Source organism: Dermacentor variabilis, chromosome 3, assembly GCF_050947875.1.
Source record: "Dermacentor variabilis isolate Ectoservices chromosome 3, ASM5094787v1, whole genome shotgun sequence".
In the NCBI taxonomy this organism is placed as follows: Eukaryota; Metazoa; Arthropoda; class Arachnida; order Ixodida; family Ixodidae; genus Dermacentor; species Dermacentor variabilis.
In genome coordinates this window covers 129,620,028-129,640,739 of record NC_134570.1, presented here as the reverse complement: position 1 = coordinate 129,640,739, position 20,712 = coordinate 129,620,028, and the positions used below count along the sequence as shown (strand labels likewise).

General features: G+C 45.1%; 1 protein-coding gene across 1 annotated transcript; it reads left to right on the top strand.

The window, feature by feature from the left end:
• Window positions 1-2,876: 2,876 nt before the first annotated feature.
• LOC142574745 (glutathione S-transferase 4-like) lies at window positions 2,877-20,448 on the top strand. Its single transcript, XM_075683765.1, has 6 exons — window positions 2,877-3,017; window positions 3,861-3,919; window positions 6,995-7,114; window positions 15,679-15,805; window positions 16,006-16,176; window positions 20,311-20,448. The coding sequence occupies exons 1-6, from the start codon at window positions 2,877-2,879 to the stop codon at window positions 20,446-20,448; spliced, it is 756 nt and encodes a 251-aa protein (XP_075539880.1).
• The last annotated feature ends 264 nt before the right edge of the window (window positions 20,449-20,712 follow it).

Below are 20,712 nucleotides of genomic sequence, written 5' to 3'. Positions count from 1 at the left end.
TTTTTGGAGAAAACATGTTAGGGGGTACACCATGTAGGCGAATCTTGGGACGAAGTGGCGAAAATACGAGCACAGGACCAAGAAACTCCTCAACTCCCGCACTGACTTCGGTGCTTGGAAGGAGCTGACTACCTCAATGTTCCGTGGATCTGGCCTCGCACCGTTTTCGTCGACCAGATGCCAAAGTACTGTCGTCTCGGTTTCTCCGAAACGACATTTCTTGGAATTTCAGATCGAGCCGGCTTCTTTGACACAACCCAGAACAAGAGTGAGACGGCTGTTATGCTCACTGAATGTGCGGCCAAAAATCATCCCATCATCGAGGCAGCACAAACAAATTTCCCATTGAAGTCCTCGGAGGATAGTGTCCATGAACCGTTCGGATGTTTCTGGCGCGTTACAACGACCGAACGGTATAATGTTAAATTCATAAAGATCGTCTGTTGTCACGAAGGCCGTTTTCTCCTTATCGACTGGGTGCGTGGGTATCTGCCAATATCCCGATCACAAATCCAGTGATGTAAAGTAGGCAGCGGAAGGTAGGCAATCGATGACATCATCAATTCTAGGAAGCGGACACACTTTTTTGGTGACCGCGTTCAGTTTTCTGCAATGAACGCAGAACCGCCACGATGCATCCTTCTTCTTTACTAAGATTACTGGTGCTGCCCACGGACTAGAGGACTCTTGACCAACACTTTTCTGTAGCATGTCTTTCACCTGTTCCACGATAAGTGTCCTCTCTGTTTAAGAAATGGGGTAAGGCTTTTGCCGAATGGGATATGCAGATCCGGTGTCAATTCTGTGGCGAGCACAAGAACGCGAGAGTGAAGCCTGCTTGTCGCCTTGTGTGAAATCGAACACAGAAAGATGAGCCCACAAAACTTGTGCGAGAGCGTGGCGCTCATGTGAGGGCAGCTCCTCGTTGGTCATTCGTAGGATCGGCTCTCCAGAAGTGCTTCGGTCGGGATCGCTAGTATGAGACTGCTCCTCCTCGCTTAGAACTGTAATGGAGCTGTTAGTAATCTCGTCAAATTCAGCGAGCTTCATTTAACGCGGGAGAACAGCAGGTTCGCAAGAATATTTGAAAACCAAAAAATTTGAGGTGCCAATCACTACTCTCACGAGAGAGCGTGGTATAAGTACATCTTTCTTTGCGCAGCTAGACAGAAGTGGCTGGACTTGCGCGTCAAACGATGAAAGTTCTGCAGCAGCGAAATTGACAGGGATGTTTGACAGCAACCAAGGAAGTAGCAGCGAATCGTTCGAAACAACACAATAGTTTTTCTCTGGTAAGGATGGCGAGAAATGAGCTATTAAACGTAATTTCGCCGGTGCCACAGTTAACAGATGCACCGCATTCCTGAAGAAAGTCAATCCCGAGAATCACGTTATGAGCGCACCGCGGTAGTACGAGAAATTCTTTTTTAAGATCTCCTGCGAATAAAACACTTGTAACACAAATACTGACCGGAACTAGGCACTCGATATCCACTGATACCACAAAACGTCACACCATCATTCCACGGGAACATAAATTTCCGACCCAGCCTCTCTTTGAAAGTCACACTCATGGCGGAAACGGTAGCACCAGTATGCACTATTGCTGTTCCAGGTATGCTACCAATTAACAGAGGCACTTTGTTCTTCACCATCATAGCAGGCAGAGGAGTAGTATTTCGCAAAGACGCAGACTGTCCGGCGGCCTTACCGCCATTGGCCTCGCCGGCTAGTTTCCCGACGGCAGTGGTGACGCAGCACGTCGCCGTGGTGACGCTGAATGGCGTTGGTGACTGGTTATGGTCGTCATGCTGCGGTCTGAAGCTGGCAAGCCACTCTTTCTACTATATTAACGGAAGCTATTCAGGGATGGTGCGCCTGTAGTGTTTGCAGTATAAGGGCCTTTCGGCCAATGGTCGTCATAACTGTCACGTTAAAATTAGGCCAAGCTGGTGGTGGGCCATATGTTGTTGTCTGTCGCCGCCTGCGACAAAAACGAGCAATGTGTCCTGAGGCACCACAGCTGTAACGCACCGACGATGTGCCACCGAAGTTTGTAAGCCTCGGGGTCAACCCTAAGACGCTTGTGACGGCGCCGGCGTCACAAGTAGATGGACTTTTTGAGATAAGGCAACTGGTCAATAAACCCATACATGCTACCTGAAGGCATCAATACTGCCGGACTCAAGATCCGATTCTGTAATGAACGAGAAGAAACAAGACGAGAAGCCCACTTTTTCTTAATCATATCATGGAGTTCCAGCAATTATTATCTTTCCGAAACCGTAAGGCCGCTTTTCTGATGAAATGCTGCCGGATTTGAGCCTGCAAAGCGTTGCCTGTGAGCAGGACCAAACCGTACTACAAAGCAATATCTTTATTTCTTGCTAGGGTTCAATGCTTCGCGTTTCCTCTGCACGCGCAGAGGCCTATGCTCACTTTTACTTCTTGTTTATATATATATATATATATATATATATATATATATATATATATATATATATATATATATATATATAAATATAAATATATATATATATATATATATATATATATGTGTATATATATATATATATATATATATATATATATATATATATATATATATATATATATATATATATTGCCACGTTTCCGCCCTAAGCACCTGCACATTTTGCGAGCACTGTTGCGCGTGAACGCCCGCTCCGCCATTGTTCGACCTCTGCTGTACACGTGCGCCGTTTTCAATGTTGTCATAAGAAAAGACATTCAGGTGTGGCGCTGGCTGCATGCCTGAGTTTGTTGCCTTTAAATATCCTTCGCCATCGTTCGCTCGCACCATTCACTGTCGGAGTGTCGCGGAAGGAGCGTCGCACAAACCCTTGATTCAAGTCATGACCATTACTCTGTACAACATAAATGGGAGTCCACCCGGCAACTTAGTGCGCGCACTCGCCAAGCATTTGGGCATTGAGTTGAAGCTGAAGAATTTGGACGCTGCCAACAAGGAGCACCTCAGCGATGAATACCTCAAGGTCTGCCGCAATGACAGAGCTATGCGTAGTTAGAGGTTAACAAATTGCGTGTTGTCCGTATATGGTTAGTTCGCACAAAGTTTTTTTTCCTTGCCGATCTGCTGCATCTGAATTTTTGTACTGCAAGCTGAGACAAGCGAAACGAAATTTCTAAGATTTTCTTCGCCAGTTCTTCACATTGTATTGCATTAGCTTTTTTTTTCCAATAAGCTCGAACTTAGGCACACAATATTTTTGGGGTGAAATATGTTCTTTTTGTGTGCTCTGGAGCAAGCAACTGCTGAAGAAAGTCAACCACGTAAGGTATTAGTGTGGCCACTATACTGGTCGTGGTAGAAGTTGGCATTACATACGTTCTGCAGGCTTTCTGGCAATAGGTTCAGGACTAAGAACCCTTCAATGCACACATTGTTGGAATAGAGTGTACGCCTTATGAATTCGGTGATGTGTAGACATTATCCTCAAGTGTTTGCAGATCATGTATTTCTCTAGGGTCCGGGTGCTCCTGTACTTAGGCACGTTGCAGTTTTCTCAGTGGAATATCTCAATGACTTCATTGATGGTTTCTTCTAGGCGCGGCCTATAAAAAGAACAGCAGAGCGCTGGCGCTCGAGGAATGTTTTTCTAAACACTTGGAACAATTCACAAATACTGTGAAACATAGCTTATTGATCTGCCGCACACTTTGCACACGCCTGCAAAAAGCATTGCCGACGAGATAGATAATTATTATGAATGGTTTCTTTACGAAGTTTGTACGTGACTAAATACTTTGATGCATGCGTTTTGTGAAGGACGTTGGGATAATCGTGTGGGCGCACACTTATTTTGTTCGTATTCCAGGTCAATCCTTTCCACAAAGTTCCTGCGATAGATGATGAAGGTTTCATTGTCTATGAAAGGTAAAGCTTGAATCAATATGTTGGTTCCATGTTGATTTCTTTTCATCTGGAGTCTAACAAACTAAGACAGATCTACGTAATTAGAGATATACTACTAGATCTAAGCGATGTTCCAGCATCTACGTCATTGTTGCCTACAAGCTTAACGTGATTTAGCATCACTATATGCGGCATAAGCTTTCATTGCTAAGGTGTTTTCGGCAGTGACTTCCAAGTAAATGGGGTCGACATTTTCTGTGCCGCAGTTTCATTCAGGACATATTGCTGTTTCCGCTCACGAGGCATATTCGCCGCGCGAAACTATTTAAAGGACAACAAGCAAATGGGTAAAAAATATCAGTTTTTTTTTTGCCACAAAACTGGCTGAACAAAACGAATGGTGTACGGTGTTCGTATTGATTGTCAAGCAATCGCATGTGTACAAGGGTATATTTTGGAGACTCAATAATGGACAAGGGTATGTTCACATGCATACCGCGCGCGATGAGAAGCACAGGCTCTAGACTCAAGGGCACTGCAAGCGGTATCAGCAGCGAAGCAAAGAAGAGAAAAAGAAACGTTCAAATGAACTGAAGAAAATAGGCAGGATGTGAAGAGAATACTACTTGTGGATATTGTATAGGCTGCATAGAACCTACTTCATGGTCTAGCCTGGTCCTGGCGGCTTGTCAAAATTTCAACTACGTGTGCTTTAGTCAGCATCGAGGGGTGCATCACGTACAGGAGAAGGAGTGCGTTAATTTTTAAAAATGTGAGACCACCAAGTGTTACTAATTATTAGGCATTTTAGAACATTTCTTTAGCATATTTTGAAATATGCCATGGCCGCCTGGCAATGTTTCTCTATTTTGTTTGAATCGCGTGGGAAAAACCATGTTGAAAAGAAAATCCGGAATTCGTTGTTGGTGGCTCTGATCCACCTCGACAATTCTACCGCCTCGAAATAGTGCCTAAGGTGTTCGCACCAACTGGGAAGCTGTTTACGAACATGATTAATTCATGACGGGAAATGCCGATTCAACTTAGTCTGCTGGATGCATGGTTAGTCGATGGAGAAATTAAGTATTTTTCCTTTTTTAAAATCTTCAAAGTTTTCTAAGCCATATATAAGAGGCTTCCTTTCGATTGCCTCGTAGCACCTCTTTCCCTCTTTTATAAAGCATTAGTGCGTTTATAAAACAACGGTATTACCTTCCATGAGTAAATAAAATATATGTGTGGGTGAATGAAAATGATATTATTCTTGGGAATTTCACGCACTTCCCCATATCTATTGCTCTATCTATCTATGTCCATCTCTAGCCAGTCCTCGACCCAAGCGAAGTTGGTTCACTGAGCACATTGTCTTATATAGAGGGATTATGCCTGCTATGCTCAGTCAAACGGGTTCCTAGAACCTGATACTTGAGTGTGATAGCCGGAATGTGAGCCTGTTGCCAACAGTATTGGACAAATTGGGTCTACTTCCCAGGACCCCTCTTTTGATAAGTAATTTTCTACTCTCCTTATTGGAAAGCTAGATAGCTGTAGAATCTTTGTAGATATTTCCAGAGATATTCAGGTGTACCTTCTGTACTCCTCGATTAGGCAATGCCTCCATGACTGCTGGTATCTATGTGGAATCAAACGCGTATTTGTAATCTTGAAAGACATACGGAGAACTTGATTGTACTGCGCAGATTTCTCGCTTACCTGGTTGATTACCCGAACGCGATCTAATGTTCAACATCCCTACTTTAGGCAAACCTGTTCTCTTGGTTGGCTGAAGACATGTTATCCAGAATGTATTGGAAATTATCTTGGTGAATATCTTATACAGTACTTAGAGCAAGCTTATGGGCCTACAATTCATTTCTTTAGCGTCTTCATTTTTATGGATTACTAATATTTCGAGAAGATTAATATGCAGAACACAAACGTTATATTCGACAGACTCATAAGGCAACAAGAATTCATGATCACCAGTCAGCCTGTAATTTCCGTGCAGGAGTACATTTATCTGAGTAAATTAGTCAGATGGGATCCTGATGATGAAAAGAAAATTTACAGCAGACGAAAAATGAGCTTTAGTGCATACGGAAAGCATTACCAAATTCGGACCACGAGTTTACCAGTGTCGCTGAAAGGAAAAGTGTGCAATTATTTAATTTACCGCTGCTAACCTATTGGGGCAAATAGCAATGGAACGAAAAATCTTAGTCGTAACGGTGTAAGAAAAAAAGACAACGTTGTTGATCACAGAGCAAACGGGGATAGCGAATATTGTAGTTCACATCAAGGCAAACAAATGGAGCTGGGCAGGATTTGTAACGCATAGGGCAGATAATCCATAGACGATTAGATTGACAGAATGGGTGCCGTTCAAACTAATGCGCAGCCGAGGAGGCCAGCAAATTAAATATATCGGGTGATGAAATTAAGAAATTACCAGGCGCATTATTAAATCAGCTACCTCAAGACAGGAACAATTGCATGTCGCTGGCAGAAGCATCCTTCCTGTAACAAACGTGGTCACACGCTGGTGCTGCTGATAATATGCCGCTTTTTAATTAACCTCTTTGATGCTTAGGGTACGTGCCAATCACAAAAAAATTCGTCTCGCTAATCAAAACCACGTCAGAGGCATTCGCACGTGATTGTATGAATATGCCTATACACATACACACCAGGTATGTACTTCATGGCTGTGCTGCTAGATGGCGCAACCTGTCCAACGGGAAGCGTGAGAGAGGACCTGGCTGCATACGCAGCTCATACGCCTCAGCGGCGGAAGTACCGTGTGTCACTACCTTGCTTCACTGCTAATCGCTTTGAGGTCGACGCTCATCACGAGATGCGTTCTGCTAAAATCATTTATTATAACTGCATGGTCCGCGCAATATCTTCTAAACAAAAGCCAATGAATAAAGATGTCAAATTTGCTTAGCGGCAATGGTAAGAGTAGCATCATTTTAGAAATATCCGACCCTGAAGTTTTCATGCAATACATTGGCGTTCGAGCTAAGGCTAACTTGCTTCATGTTTAAACAAAATTGGTTTGCACATAACGACCGTTATGTTCTTATTTCTATACAGCAATGCCATCGTCTACTACTTGCTCCGCAAGTACGCCCCCGAGTCGGAGCTCTACCCGGCAAGCATCAAGACTCGCACTCGCATAGACCAAATTCTCTCTGCAGTTGTCACTACAATCCACAATGCAACGATAGACACCTTCGTGAGTACTGAGTTTTCACCTGCTTTTTGTGCATAACCATCAGATTTTAAAATATTCTGTTCGTGATCTCTTTGTAGTTTCATCAAGATAAGTCGAATACTTTTGTATCGAAGTTCTTCCGTCGAATACATTTTTGAGAGGTAAGGAGTAATAATTTTACAGAAGCGCGAGCTGCTAATGCGACTGCTAGCAGGGACAATGCCTCTAGTAGCAGGGCAGTTTCGGGAGAATAAACTCCATAAGCAGGTGGTCTACCTTACTGATAAAATCAGCTGTAAAACATGAATGGCACTCCACTTTACCTTTGCAAACAATTTCAGCAAAATATTGAGTATGATATGCAACCGCACGCATTTTACTACAGGCCTCTTAGTGGTGAATGCAAATGCTACCTCGGGTGCTTAGACCGCTTCTTCCAATTTGTTAATGACAATAAACGTAACACTATTTTGTGGAGCGACTTCCACACGTAGCTACTATGTGAAAAGAGTCGCCTGGATAGCCTTTAGGTATTTCTGCTTTCTAACGGTTGCTCCAATGCAATCGAGGAACCTACTCGGGTCACTGCTCAGTCCGAAACATTGATAGATGTTTTGATAACGAACATCGACGCTTGACTAACCAGGGTTCGTATAGTTTGCTGTTACATTAGCGGCCGCGTGAGAATTGATTTTAATAATGACTGTTATTAGTAAAATGGTTGTTGTTGTGCAGTATATTTGTTTCACGTAGATGCAAAAATGAATGTTGATGATTTTCATTTTAGCTCTTATTGCTTTATTTTTGTCTTGAGAAGTATACAAACTCTGCATTTTTTGTCACTGTATACGATGTTTCATACAAAGGAAAATGGCACCCCTAAGAGTGGTTTCTCGTGTCTGTACGTCAATGCCTGTACACCACAAAAGGATGTTTAGGCTAACTAATGGGCCCAATAAATTGAATAGGCATATTTAGGAAGCGCATTCATTTGCCCAATGTGTGGGTTGCGCCGCAATGCTGTGCGAGGTGCTGACGAAACCAATTCCACAAGGCATACTCGTTGAATATTGCCGATGGATTCTACTGGAGGCATCAAATGCGACTTACCAGCCGAGCTCGGAACAAGAACTTTAACAACTCATCAAACACCCCCGCCTCGAGGTTGAGTACATTGAGCAGACGACCTAAAAGCAACATTTTTCGTACACCAGTGAACAGTAGCCTTCCGGCAGCCGTAAGAGGCAGCCAACGCCATCATCTGTTGTCCCCAATAACAATGCCATGAAGAAAGATACTTAGTTATATAGGGTGTTATGGCGCAAAAGCAACCACAAATATGATGCTCACCATGACGAAGGAGGAGGCGTGCGTTTTTTGCCAGAAGGAACATTCAGCGCATGGTTGTAACGCAACAATTGATAAGGTGAAGAAAAACATCTTCTCTAGCTTTTGTCGGCATCAGCACAGTCCTCAATAACAAGGATAGTTAGTTTTGTAGGGCTTTATGCCCCAAAAGCAACTATGGCTATGATGTGCGCGATGACGAAAGAGGAGACGCGTGTCTCTTTCCAAATTATACGCTCAACGTAGGATTGTGACGCACCGATTGATAACGACGAGACGAAGCTTCTGCTTTCGACGGCTGGCTGCTGTTTCAGGTGTACAGCCATGGGACACCGAGCAAAGGGCTATTGACGTAAGGTGAGCTGCTCGAAGTATCAAGGAAGACACGTGTCCTCAATGTGTTCGAAAGTGGGCGCTAAACGTGCTTAGGTCTTGCAAGCAGTCCTTCACGACAATGGTGCGGTAGCTATCAAATAGTTTCACTTCTTCCTTCATCAGTTATTTGAGAAAGAAGACGTTCTGCTTAGTTTTGATGCAGCAGTCAGGCAGTATCTTAAGGATGGCCACGTAGAACCAATTCGCGCCATGGAGGATGCGGCTACCACGAAGAACTATATGCCCCAACGTGAAGTAGTCAGGAAATGGTATCTTTGCTGCGTCGTCCCAAGGCACTGGCATGACTTTGGTGAAAAGCCACCTGGAAGAAGGCCCTAACCTCAGCAAGAATATGTTGAAGGTGTTGCTGCACTTTCGCCTGCACCAGTTCAAAGTAGTTGCTGACGTCCTCAAAGTGTTCCCGCAGATTGTAATCAAATCGTGCGTCAGGGACCCGCCCTGAGATTCCTTCAGTTTAAAAAAAACGCCAGTAGGAATATATGACATGCATCAGGTTTGCGATTATCGCATGAGCCGCGTGCCCTTAGGTACGACGGCAAGCCCCTTTTTACTCAGCGCGTATCCGGAAACCACCGTCGAGTAGCTCAGAAGTTTGCGAGCTGCTTTTATGTGATTGACATGGTCACCAGCGTTCCTACTGCCCAGGCCTCCTGTGAACTATGCGACCACATTACAGAAATATTCGCAGAGGCTGGAATAAAGTTGCAAACGTGGGCGACTAACTACACTAACATGAAACGACCCAGAAAACAGCAGGAGCAAACGAAGATAGTCAGAGTACTGTTGAACTTCAGATCAGACAACTTAAGTTTAAACGTCTATTCGGTTATTGAATGCTTTCAAGGAGTTCAGGGAACGAAACGGTCCATCTTGCGGACCTCCGCTCTGGTGTTCGACCCTCGATGTCTTGAAGCTCCAGTTCTGTTGCGCGCCAAGGTTCGCTTTCAGAGCATTTGGCAAATAGGACACGATAAGGGTTGCGAGATTCCGACCAAATTTTTAAGAAAGTGGGGGGCCACGTGATTCAAATAAGTGCCTGATATTAGGACCCCGTGAGTGTCCAGGCTTTCTTTACTAACTAGTACCTTGCGCTCATGTGAAATCAACGATTTTACGGACGCAAGCAACGGAGCTTATGGTACTGTTGCTTACCTGAGGCACAGCCACGAAATAGCATGTGTAAACTGCTCATGGCGAAAGCTCGAGTTGCTTCACTAAAGCAGCTATCACTTCCACGGCTTTACCAGTTAGCAAAGCTTTAATGGGTGCCTGACTTGCGAAGTACATAGATGTCACTCAGGCAATCCATTCTTTAAAATGCTATTTTTGGACCGATTCAACGGTGGCTCTTAGTTGGATCCGAGGTGTCATTCAAAGATGGCAACAGTTCTTCATAAACAGGGTCACAGAAATTCTAGATTGCATGGACTCTTCTCAATGTAACCACTGTTACTAAAAGAAAACCGAGATGGCCTAGTTCCTCGGGGCACTTCTGTCTGGTCTATCAACGGCAGGGTAATTTTGAGGTGAGAAGCGGCTTGCTTAGCCAGACGTGAAGAATGTCCCAAACACTCGGCTTCCAGTCTGCCTGTTGCACAAGACGAGCACTAAGAAGTATACACCGTTACGCTCTATGGCTGAGCTTCATTGGTTCACGCTCTCTTCCTCTTGTCAAGACACAGTAGCTGGTTGCGGGTGCTAAGGGTTTCAGCATGAATATTGAAGTTTGTCGTAGCCTGCCATGGTCTGCGAACCGCTAAAGAACACCTAATATCGGAGGAGCTTACTGCTTCCGAAAGGTATTGAATTTCAATTACCCAAAAGCAGCGATTCCGCCTTGAATTGTCGGCCCTTTTGCCAGGATGAGACTTACACAAGGCGTTGAAAAGCAAGAATGGCATCGTACACCTTTATTGCCAAGGAGAATGATTTGCTGTGGATTCAAATGAGACTTGGGAATACCGTGGACCTGCACGGCATCAAACACACGAACCTATTTCCCGGTGATCACCATGCGACTTACCTCATTGCAACGTACTTCAACCGAAGGCTTGTTGCCGTCATAATCCGCGATATTCCAAAGCCTCGTTGGAATCCCTAGCACCATCCCTTCAAGGCACAGAACAGTGATCACTGGTCTCAGCGCACAGGCGCAAAAGACTGTTATACACGAAGGGACGAAACACCCCATTTTCTTCAAAAAGTCTCGACAGGAAAGATTGTCTGTTGAATTTTAAGAATAAGGTTCCGACACCTCAAGCAATGATGATTAGCCGGACTCGCTTGAGTACATCTAGGTAAATGAACTGTAAGCACAGTAAACAGTAAAATGGTACATGGAACAATGTGTGTACACGTTCAGCCGCAATTTTTTGAGCGAGGCAGTGGAAATTTAAACCATACCTAAAAGGGTGCCTTTAGCACATATAAACGTTCTAAATCCCCCTTTAAGAAACCCCAAGGATTCATTGGCATATCTCTGGCAGGCGATGAAACAGGTAGCTGCATAAAAAACTAACATTTCTCCTAAAAACGTATCAATAACATAAGGAAAATAGAATTACTGGAAGACAAGTCGCCTAACAAAGAGGTGAACCAGGCCGAGTCCGCCGCTTTGAAGAGGAAAAAGAGGGTTATCATGCCGCGCGGCTTCAACACGTGCCCCGGCAGAACTAGCCAACACGAGATGGAAAGCTTACAACCTAAGCAGTGAGCATTGTAGCACTTGCAGGACATAAATGTAGCTGCCAGGAACATATTGCAAGCTTCAGCTCAGCTCAATGTGGCACAACTGATTCCCCTGTCATCTGTTAGTCTCATGATGTGCATACTTCCGCATATTTCGATGTGCAGTTCGCGATGTTTACTGATAAAATATTAAGAGATGGGTACGCGTAGGTACTTGAACTATTGCTTCGACTGACTACCTGGAAAGTGATTCGGTATCACATAGGAAAGTTAAAACAAAATTTTTTAGCATTTTCGAAGTTAAGGCTGCACCGCTAACTGCACAAAAATTGTGCGTTATGGCAAGGGCAGTCTCTACACAGTTCATATCAGTACAGAAAAAGGCGAGGTCGCCCGCACAGGCCCGTGCACTCATCGGAATGCAGTGTGAAGCTTACCAATTTCGCGCAAACAGCGGCTCCAAGTACAATGTCAATAAAAGCTGCTACAATGCCTGACCTTATTAGCGACGCTTTGAGGAATATCTGTTTGGAGAGGCATCCATTATTAGCACGAGACATTATCATAACAGGTGCTGATACCTTTAGGAAGGGAGATTGAGTGTCTATGCGCTGTAATACACGGAGCAAGAAGTAGTGGTATGCATTGTCAAATTCATTTGCCAAATCAACGTGCACTGTTGTGACCTGACCTATGCTTCCTGCTACACATGTGATCCCAGACCACGCAACGTGGGTATTTTTCTGGATTGAATTTACTGTAATGTTACACGTTTGATGGTTGCCCACGATTGAGTGAATTACGGTTTTAAGACGGTTAGCCAATACCTTCAGGAACATATTATAACGCGCATTGCAGAATGATATGGGACGATAGCTCTCAACTTTCTGCAATTTAGTTGCGTCCCTGCTTTTCGAATATGTACGGTTTGCCTATTAGAGGACGTAGCGGGCAGGTATTTCAGTCTGTAAGCTTCCTTATAAACCTTAAGCATAAACGAAGCCAGCGCAGATTGGCAACTTATCTATATTACAGCTGTGAGCTGAAACGAAATGGTAAAAAGAGAAAGTCAGAGAAGAAAGAAAGACGTCTTTCCACTTCACCACCGTGGGCGTCGTGTGCTATCGCGTTCAGTATGAGTTACAACACGATACACGCCTGTCAGTTCTTTCAGGCGAACCTCAGGACGCCTAAGTAGTTCTCATGAGTTATGAAAGCTAAATAATTAATGTGCAGTTGAACGTCGCTGAGCTGTCCTTAAGGTTATGCGCTGTGAGTAAGGTACAAGAACGGCACGTGTTGCCCGTACCATCCAGCAGCAGCAGCAGCCTGCTGTGCCAACGCAACCTGCCACTGACGTCTTGCGCGACGTGAGACCGAGGAAGCTGTAGCAGCCACCGAGGCTGGCAGGCGCGTTGCAGCTAGACGGGTGAGAGACACGGACGACGCGCCGGCTTTTGAGAGCGAGAGAGAGGGTGACTTGGTGTCGCGGCAATGCCCACTCCCCTCAGGCAACACCCGGCGGCATTTCTACAATTGCTAGTAAGTACAGCGGGGCGTGGCGTTTCTCGCGGCGCTCGACGTTTCTGTGCAGGCGCGAGTAAGAGCCGTTGCGACAGAGAAAATCTGGGAGCCTTTGCTCCTTGAACATGTGACTCTGCTTAGGCATCAGGGAGGAGGTTTCTTAACTCGTGTTGTTTGCGTTTGTCCCCTAGGCATGCCGGCATTGCGGAGTGTGGTCGACTTTGTTTACGCTCCACCGCTGGCTGCCCGCACAGTGAGACAGTGGGCATGGACGCCCCATTTGGCGATCGCTGTGTCTGAAGGGGCAAAGTTCTGACTGGTGTTGTATAAGTCGCGGGTCGATTCTTTCGTCGTGACGATAAATTGCATTTTTTACAAGCACTGCTTCATGAGGGCACATGTAACCGGGAAACGGAAGCCTCAGAAGCGCACCTGGGGTTATAATAAAGCGGGCGCCGCAGGATCTCTAGGGGTCTCAAGGGGTAGCGGGGTGATCAAAGCGGGAAGCAGGGTGGCTTGTAGGTTGGGGCCACGGAGGTCGAAGCGTGCCAGGGGGTGTTCGCATAAAAAATTGGCTGTCCGCCATAGCGAACAGCCGATCTTATACACCTATGGCACGCGCAGGCCTCGGCGAGCCCCAATCCACGGACCAGACCGGGTTCTAGCCTTGGTGTCTCCGTTGCTGTTTTGGTGTCCTGGAGGCGCCGCTAATCAGGCGAAAAAATGACGTGCTGTTTGAATAAGTGAAAAACACGATTTAATAAATTTAATTACGTCGAGCCGCCAACTTGCGACGATAAATTCAGCACTACCACGCCCAGCGACTTCTGTCGACACACCAAGGGACAAGCGCATACAACACGGCCTAGAAACTCCTCCGTAGTGCCTAGGCAGAGTCATATATTCAATAGGAAAAAGTCCCCACACTTTCTCATTAATCCCCGCTGTTACTTGCGCATGCGCGCAAATGACCGACGTTTCCACAAGTGCCACGCTCAGCTGTACCTGCCAGCAATTGTAAATACGCCACCCGGCGCGCAATCGCGGCAGTAGGCGTCCGCTTTCGCCAGCTCTGCTCCGTCGAGGCTTGCTTTTGATGTGGCGTCGCGTCATTGGAATTGGAACACCGCCGAGGCGTGCTCGTGACGCCGTGCCGTAGCCAACGGCAGTGCGAATTTTGGTGCCATTCCGCCGCTACAGACGACAGACGCCCGCTCCTAATTTCGGTGCACTTTAGGTGCCCAGGATGCGTCCGTCCAATGTCGTTGGGCGTCACGCACCCAGGCTTATACCGAAACTAATCTAGAAAGGGCACCACAGCACCGAGCCTAATACCTAAACTAGTCAAGAGAAGGCACCGGGGCCTCCATGAATATACCCTACCAACAAAAAGCAGATCTTTCTTGCGGTGGACGCCGAACACTTGACACGAATCGAGCGACTGCGGGCGCTTGCTCGCGAAAGACAGTGACGCCGGAGGGAAGGCCGATTTGTCGGTTCGACAAGTGAAGCAGAAGCCAAGCTCCTCACGATGTGTCTTCTTTAAATGGGCAGGAAATGCGTCAGAAGCACATCCTCAATTTCAATATCACTGTACTCCGAAGGAAGTTAGCCATAAATGATGCAAAGTCATCTTACTTAAGGAATAATACACAGTGGTTTCTACGAGCGCGAGTATCCAATGTTTCTGTCTCGTGGCGCTTACGACAGCCGGCGCTCTGTTCCCACGCCCATATCATAATTTCTTGTAAATAAAGCGTAAGGAGTATTCATTGTTATTGTGACAGCAGTAGTTACATGGTCACATAATAGTGGTGGTAAAAAAAGAAGCTAAACCGTGATTGACGAAACCAGCGTTTTATTGGAAGAACATGCGCCATCAAAAGCATGCTACAATCAGAGAATGACAGTGACGAACACAGTTGGCGATCGTAGAAAATTTGATCTGCGGGTCAAGCACGTCTGCTCTCATACATGAGTCATCGAAATGTCCAGAGCAATTGCTGGTGCCCGCGTATCTTCAAGAAAGTACTATACAATTCGCGTCGCGCATACATGAAATCACATTACGTAAGGTTTGATCACAACAGACAGCGTATAGAACAATAGGTAACATTCGAGAAACCCGATGCATGCCGGCGCGGCCTGCGCTGAGCGATAGCATTTGTTAGATGCTGAAACGCGGCCACCCGATAAAGACAAACAGGGACGAGTGCCAATATGGATGCTCCAAGCGCAATTTTGCCGTCGCCGTCACCGTGATGTTCCGTATGAAGTCCAAGGTATATGACACTGCCGCCGCGCGTCGTATGCGGTATGCGAGTGAAAGCATGCGAGGGGTGGGCCGCCGGCCGCGGCTCAATCTGGCTAGCGCGAACGAAGAAAACAGAAAGCAAACGCGCTCTTTCCCTTCGTACGAAAGGCCATGGGGGATGAGAGGTAGGTAGAAGGGAGCGGCCTTCTGGCAACGGTAGCAACTGCACCTTTCATCAGGGGAACTGATGAGTGCTGCTCAATCTCGCGCGCCATGTATGATGGGAAGCGGGAAGGCACAGTGAAAGAGAGGGGTGGGGGCATGGTCGCGCGCGCCGTATTTTGAAACTGATCTGCCGAAGAGTGATTCCTTTGTGCGCGATATGTTCTCGCCGCTCCTGCGTTTAAGCAGTAGACCGAACGAAGATCACTTCGCTCGCTGCTGCTACCACGTTGCTTACACCAGCATTTTAACAGCGAGTGTGCGCGCTCCTTCAATATGATCTGTTCATGTTTGCTCGCGCGCTCGCACCATATGCTCGTTAATTCAGATAGTAAGTGAGCGTATCCGAGTTTATATGGCCGATAATATACTTTCTTACTTCTTATAGCTGTGCACTAATTTGATCTCGCCATCGATGCTTCGCTTCGCGGGCGAAACTGCGACTTTTTTTTCGTGCAGCGTCCTTTAATCAGTCGGAAGACCAAGCCGACGGCCGAAGAGATTGCGGCATTGGAAGAGAATATCGTCAGAGCGCTGGAACACCTGATCGGTGACGGCAAGTTCGCGGCTGGCGACACCTTCACCATCGCCGACATGGCACTGGCCGGACGCCTCCCTGTAGCACTCGAGGTAATGCTTCGCCGTCTCTGGAGCACCTCAATTGCAAATTCGCACTTGCTGGTAAACATAGTCGGCCCTTATTTTCGCCTGTCGGACGTTCGAATAGCGAGCGCTTCAAGGACGCAATCTCTGGAGCCCCTTCTTATAAAGCTGCTAATACAGAAATGATTTACGTTGGCAACTAACGACTCGAAGTTTGAAAGGCCTTTCATGGGCTAGAGATAATCAGTTCTTGTAAATGTGAGTGACGTATTACAGTTTTACGTAATCAGTAGCTTTTTTACAATGCTCAACATATAAAAGAACATTGAGGAATTGTGGCATCAACTCTCCGAGTTTAAAAATGAGCGGTAAGTATAGATATTACAATCGTCTGTCGTAATCGACATGTAAACAGAAAAATTGAGGTATACATATACATTTCTGGGTATCAACGATTACACATTAGATATATGTAATGGCTGCGACATAATATATATATATATATATATATATATATATATATATATATATATATATATATATATATATATATATATATATATATATATATATATATATACACATATATATATATACATACAAGCTTACGTGTGCCAGTGTGCCAGTTGCAATCCCGCATACATTTGGCAGCTTTGTTATACAGATTGTAATCAGGGATAAGGTGCCTCAGAATGGCTAGCCAACGTTTCCAGCTTTAGGCGTTCTTTTACTGTAGTTCATAGTTTTGCTATGTCTCGATTTGATTTAAAGGAGCCAGGTTTTAAAGAACAGGCGCATCCATAGTATAGAGATTTCAGAATTTTTTCCCGGAAATTTCCTAAAATTTCTGGAGTTCGCTTAATATTTAAAGGACCAAAATGACAGTGCGGCTTTCGTATGGATCCATACTGTGTTTGTTCTTTACTGCCAGAACTTGCTGTTAAATTTGTTGACTGTGTGCATTTCTGAACAATGTAAGTGCATCAAACTGCTAAAAAAATGCAGGTCTGCATACCAACCGTATTTTCAACGAGAAATTGCTCTTGGCATCAAGTTTAAATGTCTGGCGTCTATTGCACAACCAGCTTTTGAGCCGAACCTTGTTCTGAACTTCTATGTCATCCTTCTTCTGAATATACAGTGGTAATGTTCTTGGATTGGTTATCCCTCCACGAAAAGAAGAACCAATACTTCCTCTTCTGAACAAGCGTAGGTTTTCACGGCGTCTGTTGCAGCTGCAGTAGAAGTTTCCTTGGCTGAATGTCATAGAAACACTGAAATTAGTGAAGAATCACGTCGGAAGTAATTGGAATAAAAATTTATTAGTCGCGGAAGAAGAGAAAATTTCGAGAGCACGGATAAGAAGGCCAAAAAAATGTTTGGAGGTCGAAAAACGCGAGAAGCGCAGCATCTCACATGCGAGTCACCACAAAGCTCTCATGCAACAGCACATGCGTCTTACACAGCTATATTCTCAGTGTGTTCTTGCAGAGCTATTTGGGCTGCAGGACTTCTTAGCCTATAGGAAGGGTGAAATCTAATCAAGGTGTGTTAACGTACGCGGCGTCATCTGCTCAACGTTTGCTTGCCATCCTGTCGGTACTCACTCCACGGTGGGTGGATCTGCGTTCAATATGCCCTGGTGATGTAACCCTAAGTTGCGTTTACATGAATGCAACAGCGGAGCTTTGATTCTCCTACATGCTTTCTGGGCAGTTCATTGCAACCTCCTTTGAGAGTAGTAAAGGCGAACGCGCTAAGTAAATGTTCGCCCCCGCCGCATCGTCTACTCGGGCCTATTTGGCGTTTACTAACAAAAAGTAAGCTATCTAGCCCCGGCAATAATCAGACAGTAACGCCCGGAACTATATGCCAGTGCGTAAGCATATTACTTGTATATACGCCTTGCGCCTTCAGCAATGCTGCAAGGTACTTGGGAGATGGAATGAGCGTTCGGCGACAAGCGCGTCTCTTCAGTTCCCAAAAACTAGCGACAGGAAAGAACCAAAACCGGCTACTTGCTTAGGCACGGCAGGAGGAGTGAAATGGATAAATTCGGTTTCATAAAAGAATAAATGCGCATGAAGACCTATAGCCTTTGTTCCAGTAAATATATTTAGGTAGCGTTTGTTCTTTTCTTGTTTCAGTTTGTAGAAAAGGCAGCTCGTGACCCACACATCTGAAAGGGCAGTACGGATAGTTACACTCATACGCGAACTCAATATTTGTGTGCCATCTTGTGCAGTATTACCACACTCTTTGAAACATATCGCTACAGTGAGATAAAAGTCGAAAATTTACGCGAACTTACTTGGAATATCGCTAAAATTGTCGTTACAGCTTGGTAGTAAATTTTAGATAATGTAGGCAATTTTTAATGCTATAGCAAACTAATCTAATCTACATGTTTCATGTTTTTGTAGGGGCCGTGTCGGTTAGGAACAAGAGGGAACTTACTAGCAGTGTGTATTAGGTTTTTACTTGGTAATATACTTGCAACGAATGATGACAGCTGAAATTCCGCGTTTAGCTTTATATTGTGAGTTTACAAATGCAGGACGATCCAAGAGAACACCAGCATGCAAATCAACATAGTTCACATCATCCATGCGTATATTTGTGTCCTGGCACTATTCAAAGGAGGCGTACATTTTACGACTTGCAATTCGCAGCACGTTAACAGGGCGAGGAGAATTTCGTGACCTTTATGCAGTTCCAATGCAACGCTTCTGGCAACACTGGTCCTTCATTAAGCCATCTCGCGTGATGACGTATTTCCTTTGAAATTGTTGTCAGGGAAATACCTAGAGAAAACCCATTTATGCCGTAAAACCTATGCTAAACTTTTTCCCGAACAATGGGTTTGGTCTGTGCCGTAGGCCACAATCTCAACAGTTGGGTTGTTGTTTGACGCCTGCGTTTTCTCTAAGGCTTAAGATCAAGAGGAAGCAAAATCTGCATCCACCATTCCCATCATTATCGTCACCGTCATCTGCATCAGCCTATTTTATGTCCACTGCAGGAAGCAGGCATCTCCCGGCGAGATCCAATTACCCCTGTCCTGGGCAACCGATTTCAAGTTGTGCCGGCGAATTTCCCAATTTCATCACCCCGCGCAGTTTTCGACCGTCTTCGACTGCGCTTCCGCTCTCTTGGCACCCATTCTGTAACTAATGTCCATCGGTTATCTAACCAAAGGAATATATCGCCTGCCCAACTCCATTTTTCCCCCTTACAGTCAATTACAATATCGGCTATACCCCTTTGTTCTCTCATCCATACCGCTCTCTTCCAGTCTAATTATGTTACGCTAACAGTCTTCCTTCCACCGCTTCTTGGGTGGTCCTTAACTTGTTCTCCAGCTTCTTCGTCAGCCTTCAACTTTCCACCCCATATGTTAGCACCGGTAGAATGTAGTGATTATACATCTTTCTTTTCAAAGAGAGTGATAAGCTCCCAGTCATGATCTGATAAAGTCTGCCGTATGAACTCCAACCCATTTTTATTCTACTGTAGATGTCCTTCTCATGATCAGAGCTCCCTGTGAGTTTACCTGTTGTCTTTGGTAAACGTACTCCATCACAGACTCTAGAGGTGGACTGGTGACTCTGAACTCTGGTCTCCTTATCAGGCAATTGATCATTATCTTTGTTTTCCGCCTAACAATCTTCAACCTCACTTTTACACGTTCTCTGTTAAGGGCCTCAATCATTTGTTGTAACTAATTTCCTGTGTTGCTGAGCAGGACAATGTCATCTGCAAACAGAAGGTTGTTGAGTTATTTGCCGTTGATCCTCACTCCTAAGCCTTTGCAGTTTAATAGCTGAAACGCTTGTATTAGGTGCCTGCTATTGCCCTAGATACTTCCAGCTTGTAGTCGATGAAACGGCAATGCCACCTTGTTTAGCAATTCAGCCTGCATTGTCATTTCATCGCGTAGCTAAAGAAATACAGGAGATTCAGCCGACACAGCACGATGTATTTTCCTGCCTGCAGCTCTTTTACGCCACAAATAGTTTGCTTTGCCTTTGTCTGGCCGTGTTTGTAATGTACTTGATATTGTTACCAGCGCCTGCGAGCTTTCTGTGTCAGTTGCGAACTTTCTCTGCCTATACAGTTGATCTGACAAGTTATTTAATGTCTGATTCCTTTACATTTCAGAACAACATTGTCAACCCTTCGAAGTTTCCCAAGCTCGCAAGCTACTACGACCGTGTCAAGCGTGAGCAGCCTTATTTTGAGGAAATTTACAAGCCAGCCATAGACAGGTTCAAGGGGCTGATGGATGATCTGAAATAGCCGCAGACACGTTAATAAAGTGCGTGGCGGGATGACTGAGTACTGTTGTTGTTGATAAACCATACATAACATGCAATTTGTTAGCAGCAATATTTACAAGCTATGTTGGTAAAAAGCGCACTTTCTCAAGTGCTTTTTCTGTATTCTTGCTCTTTCCTTTTTAGCATGCTGAATCGGACATAATTAGGCTGCAGGCGAAGCACTGCATGTATGACGTCGACCACCTTGAAATCAATAACATTGCATGATGACCTGCTGCTTGAA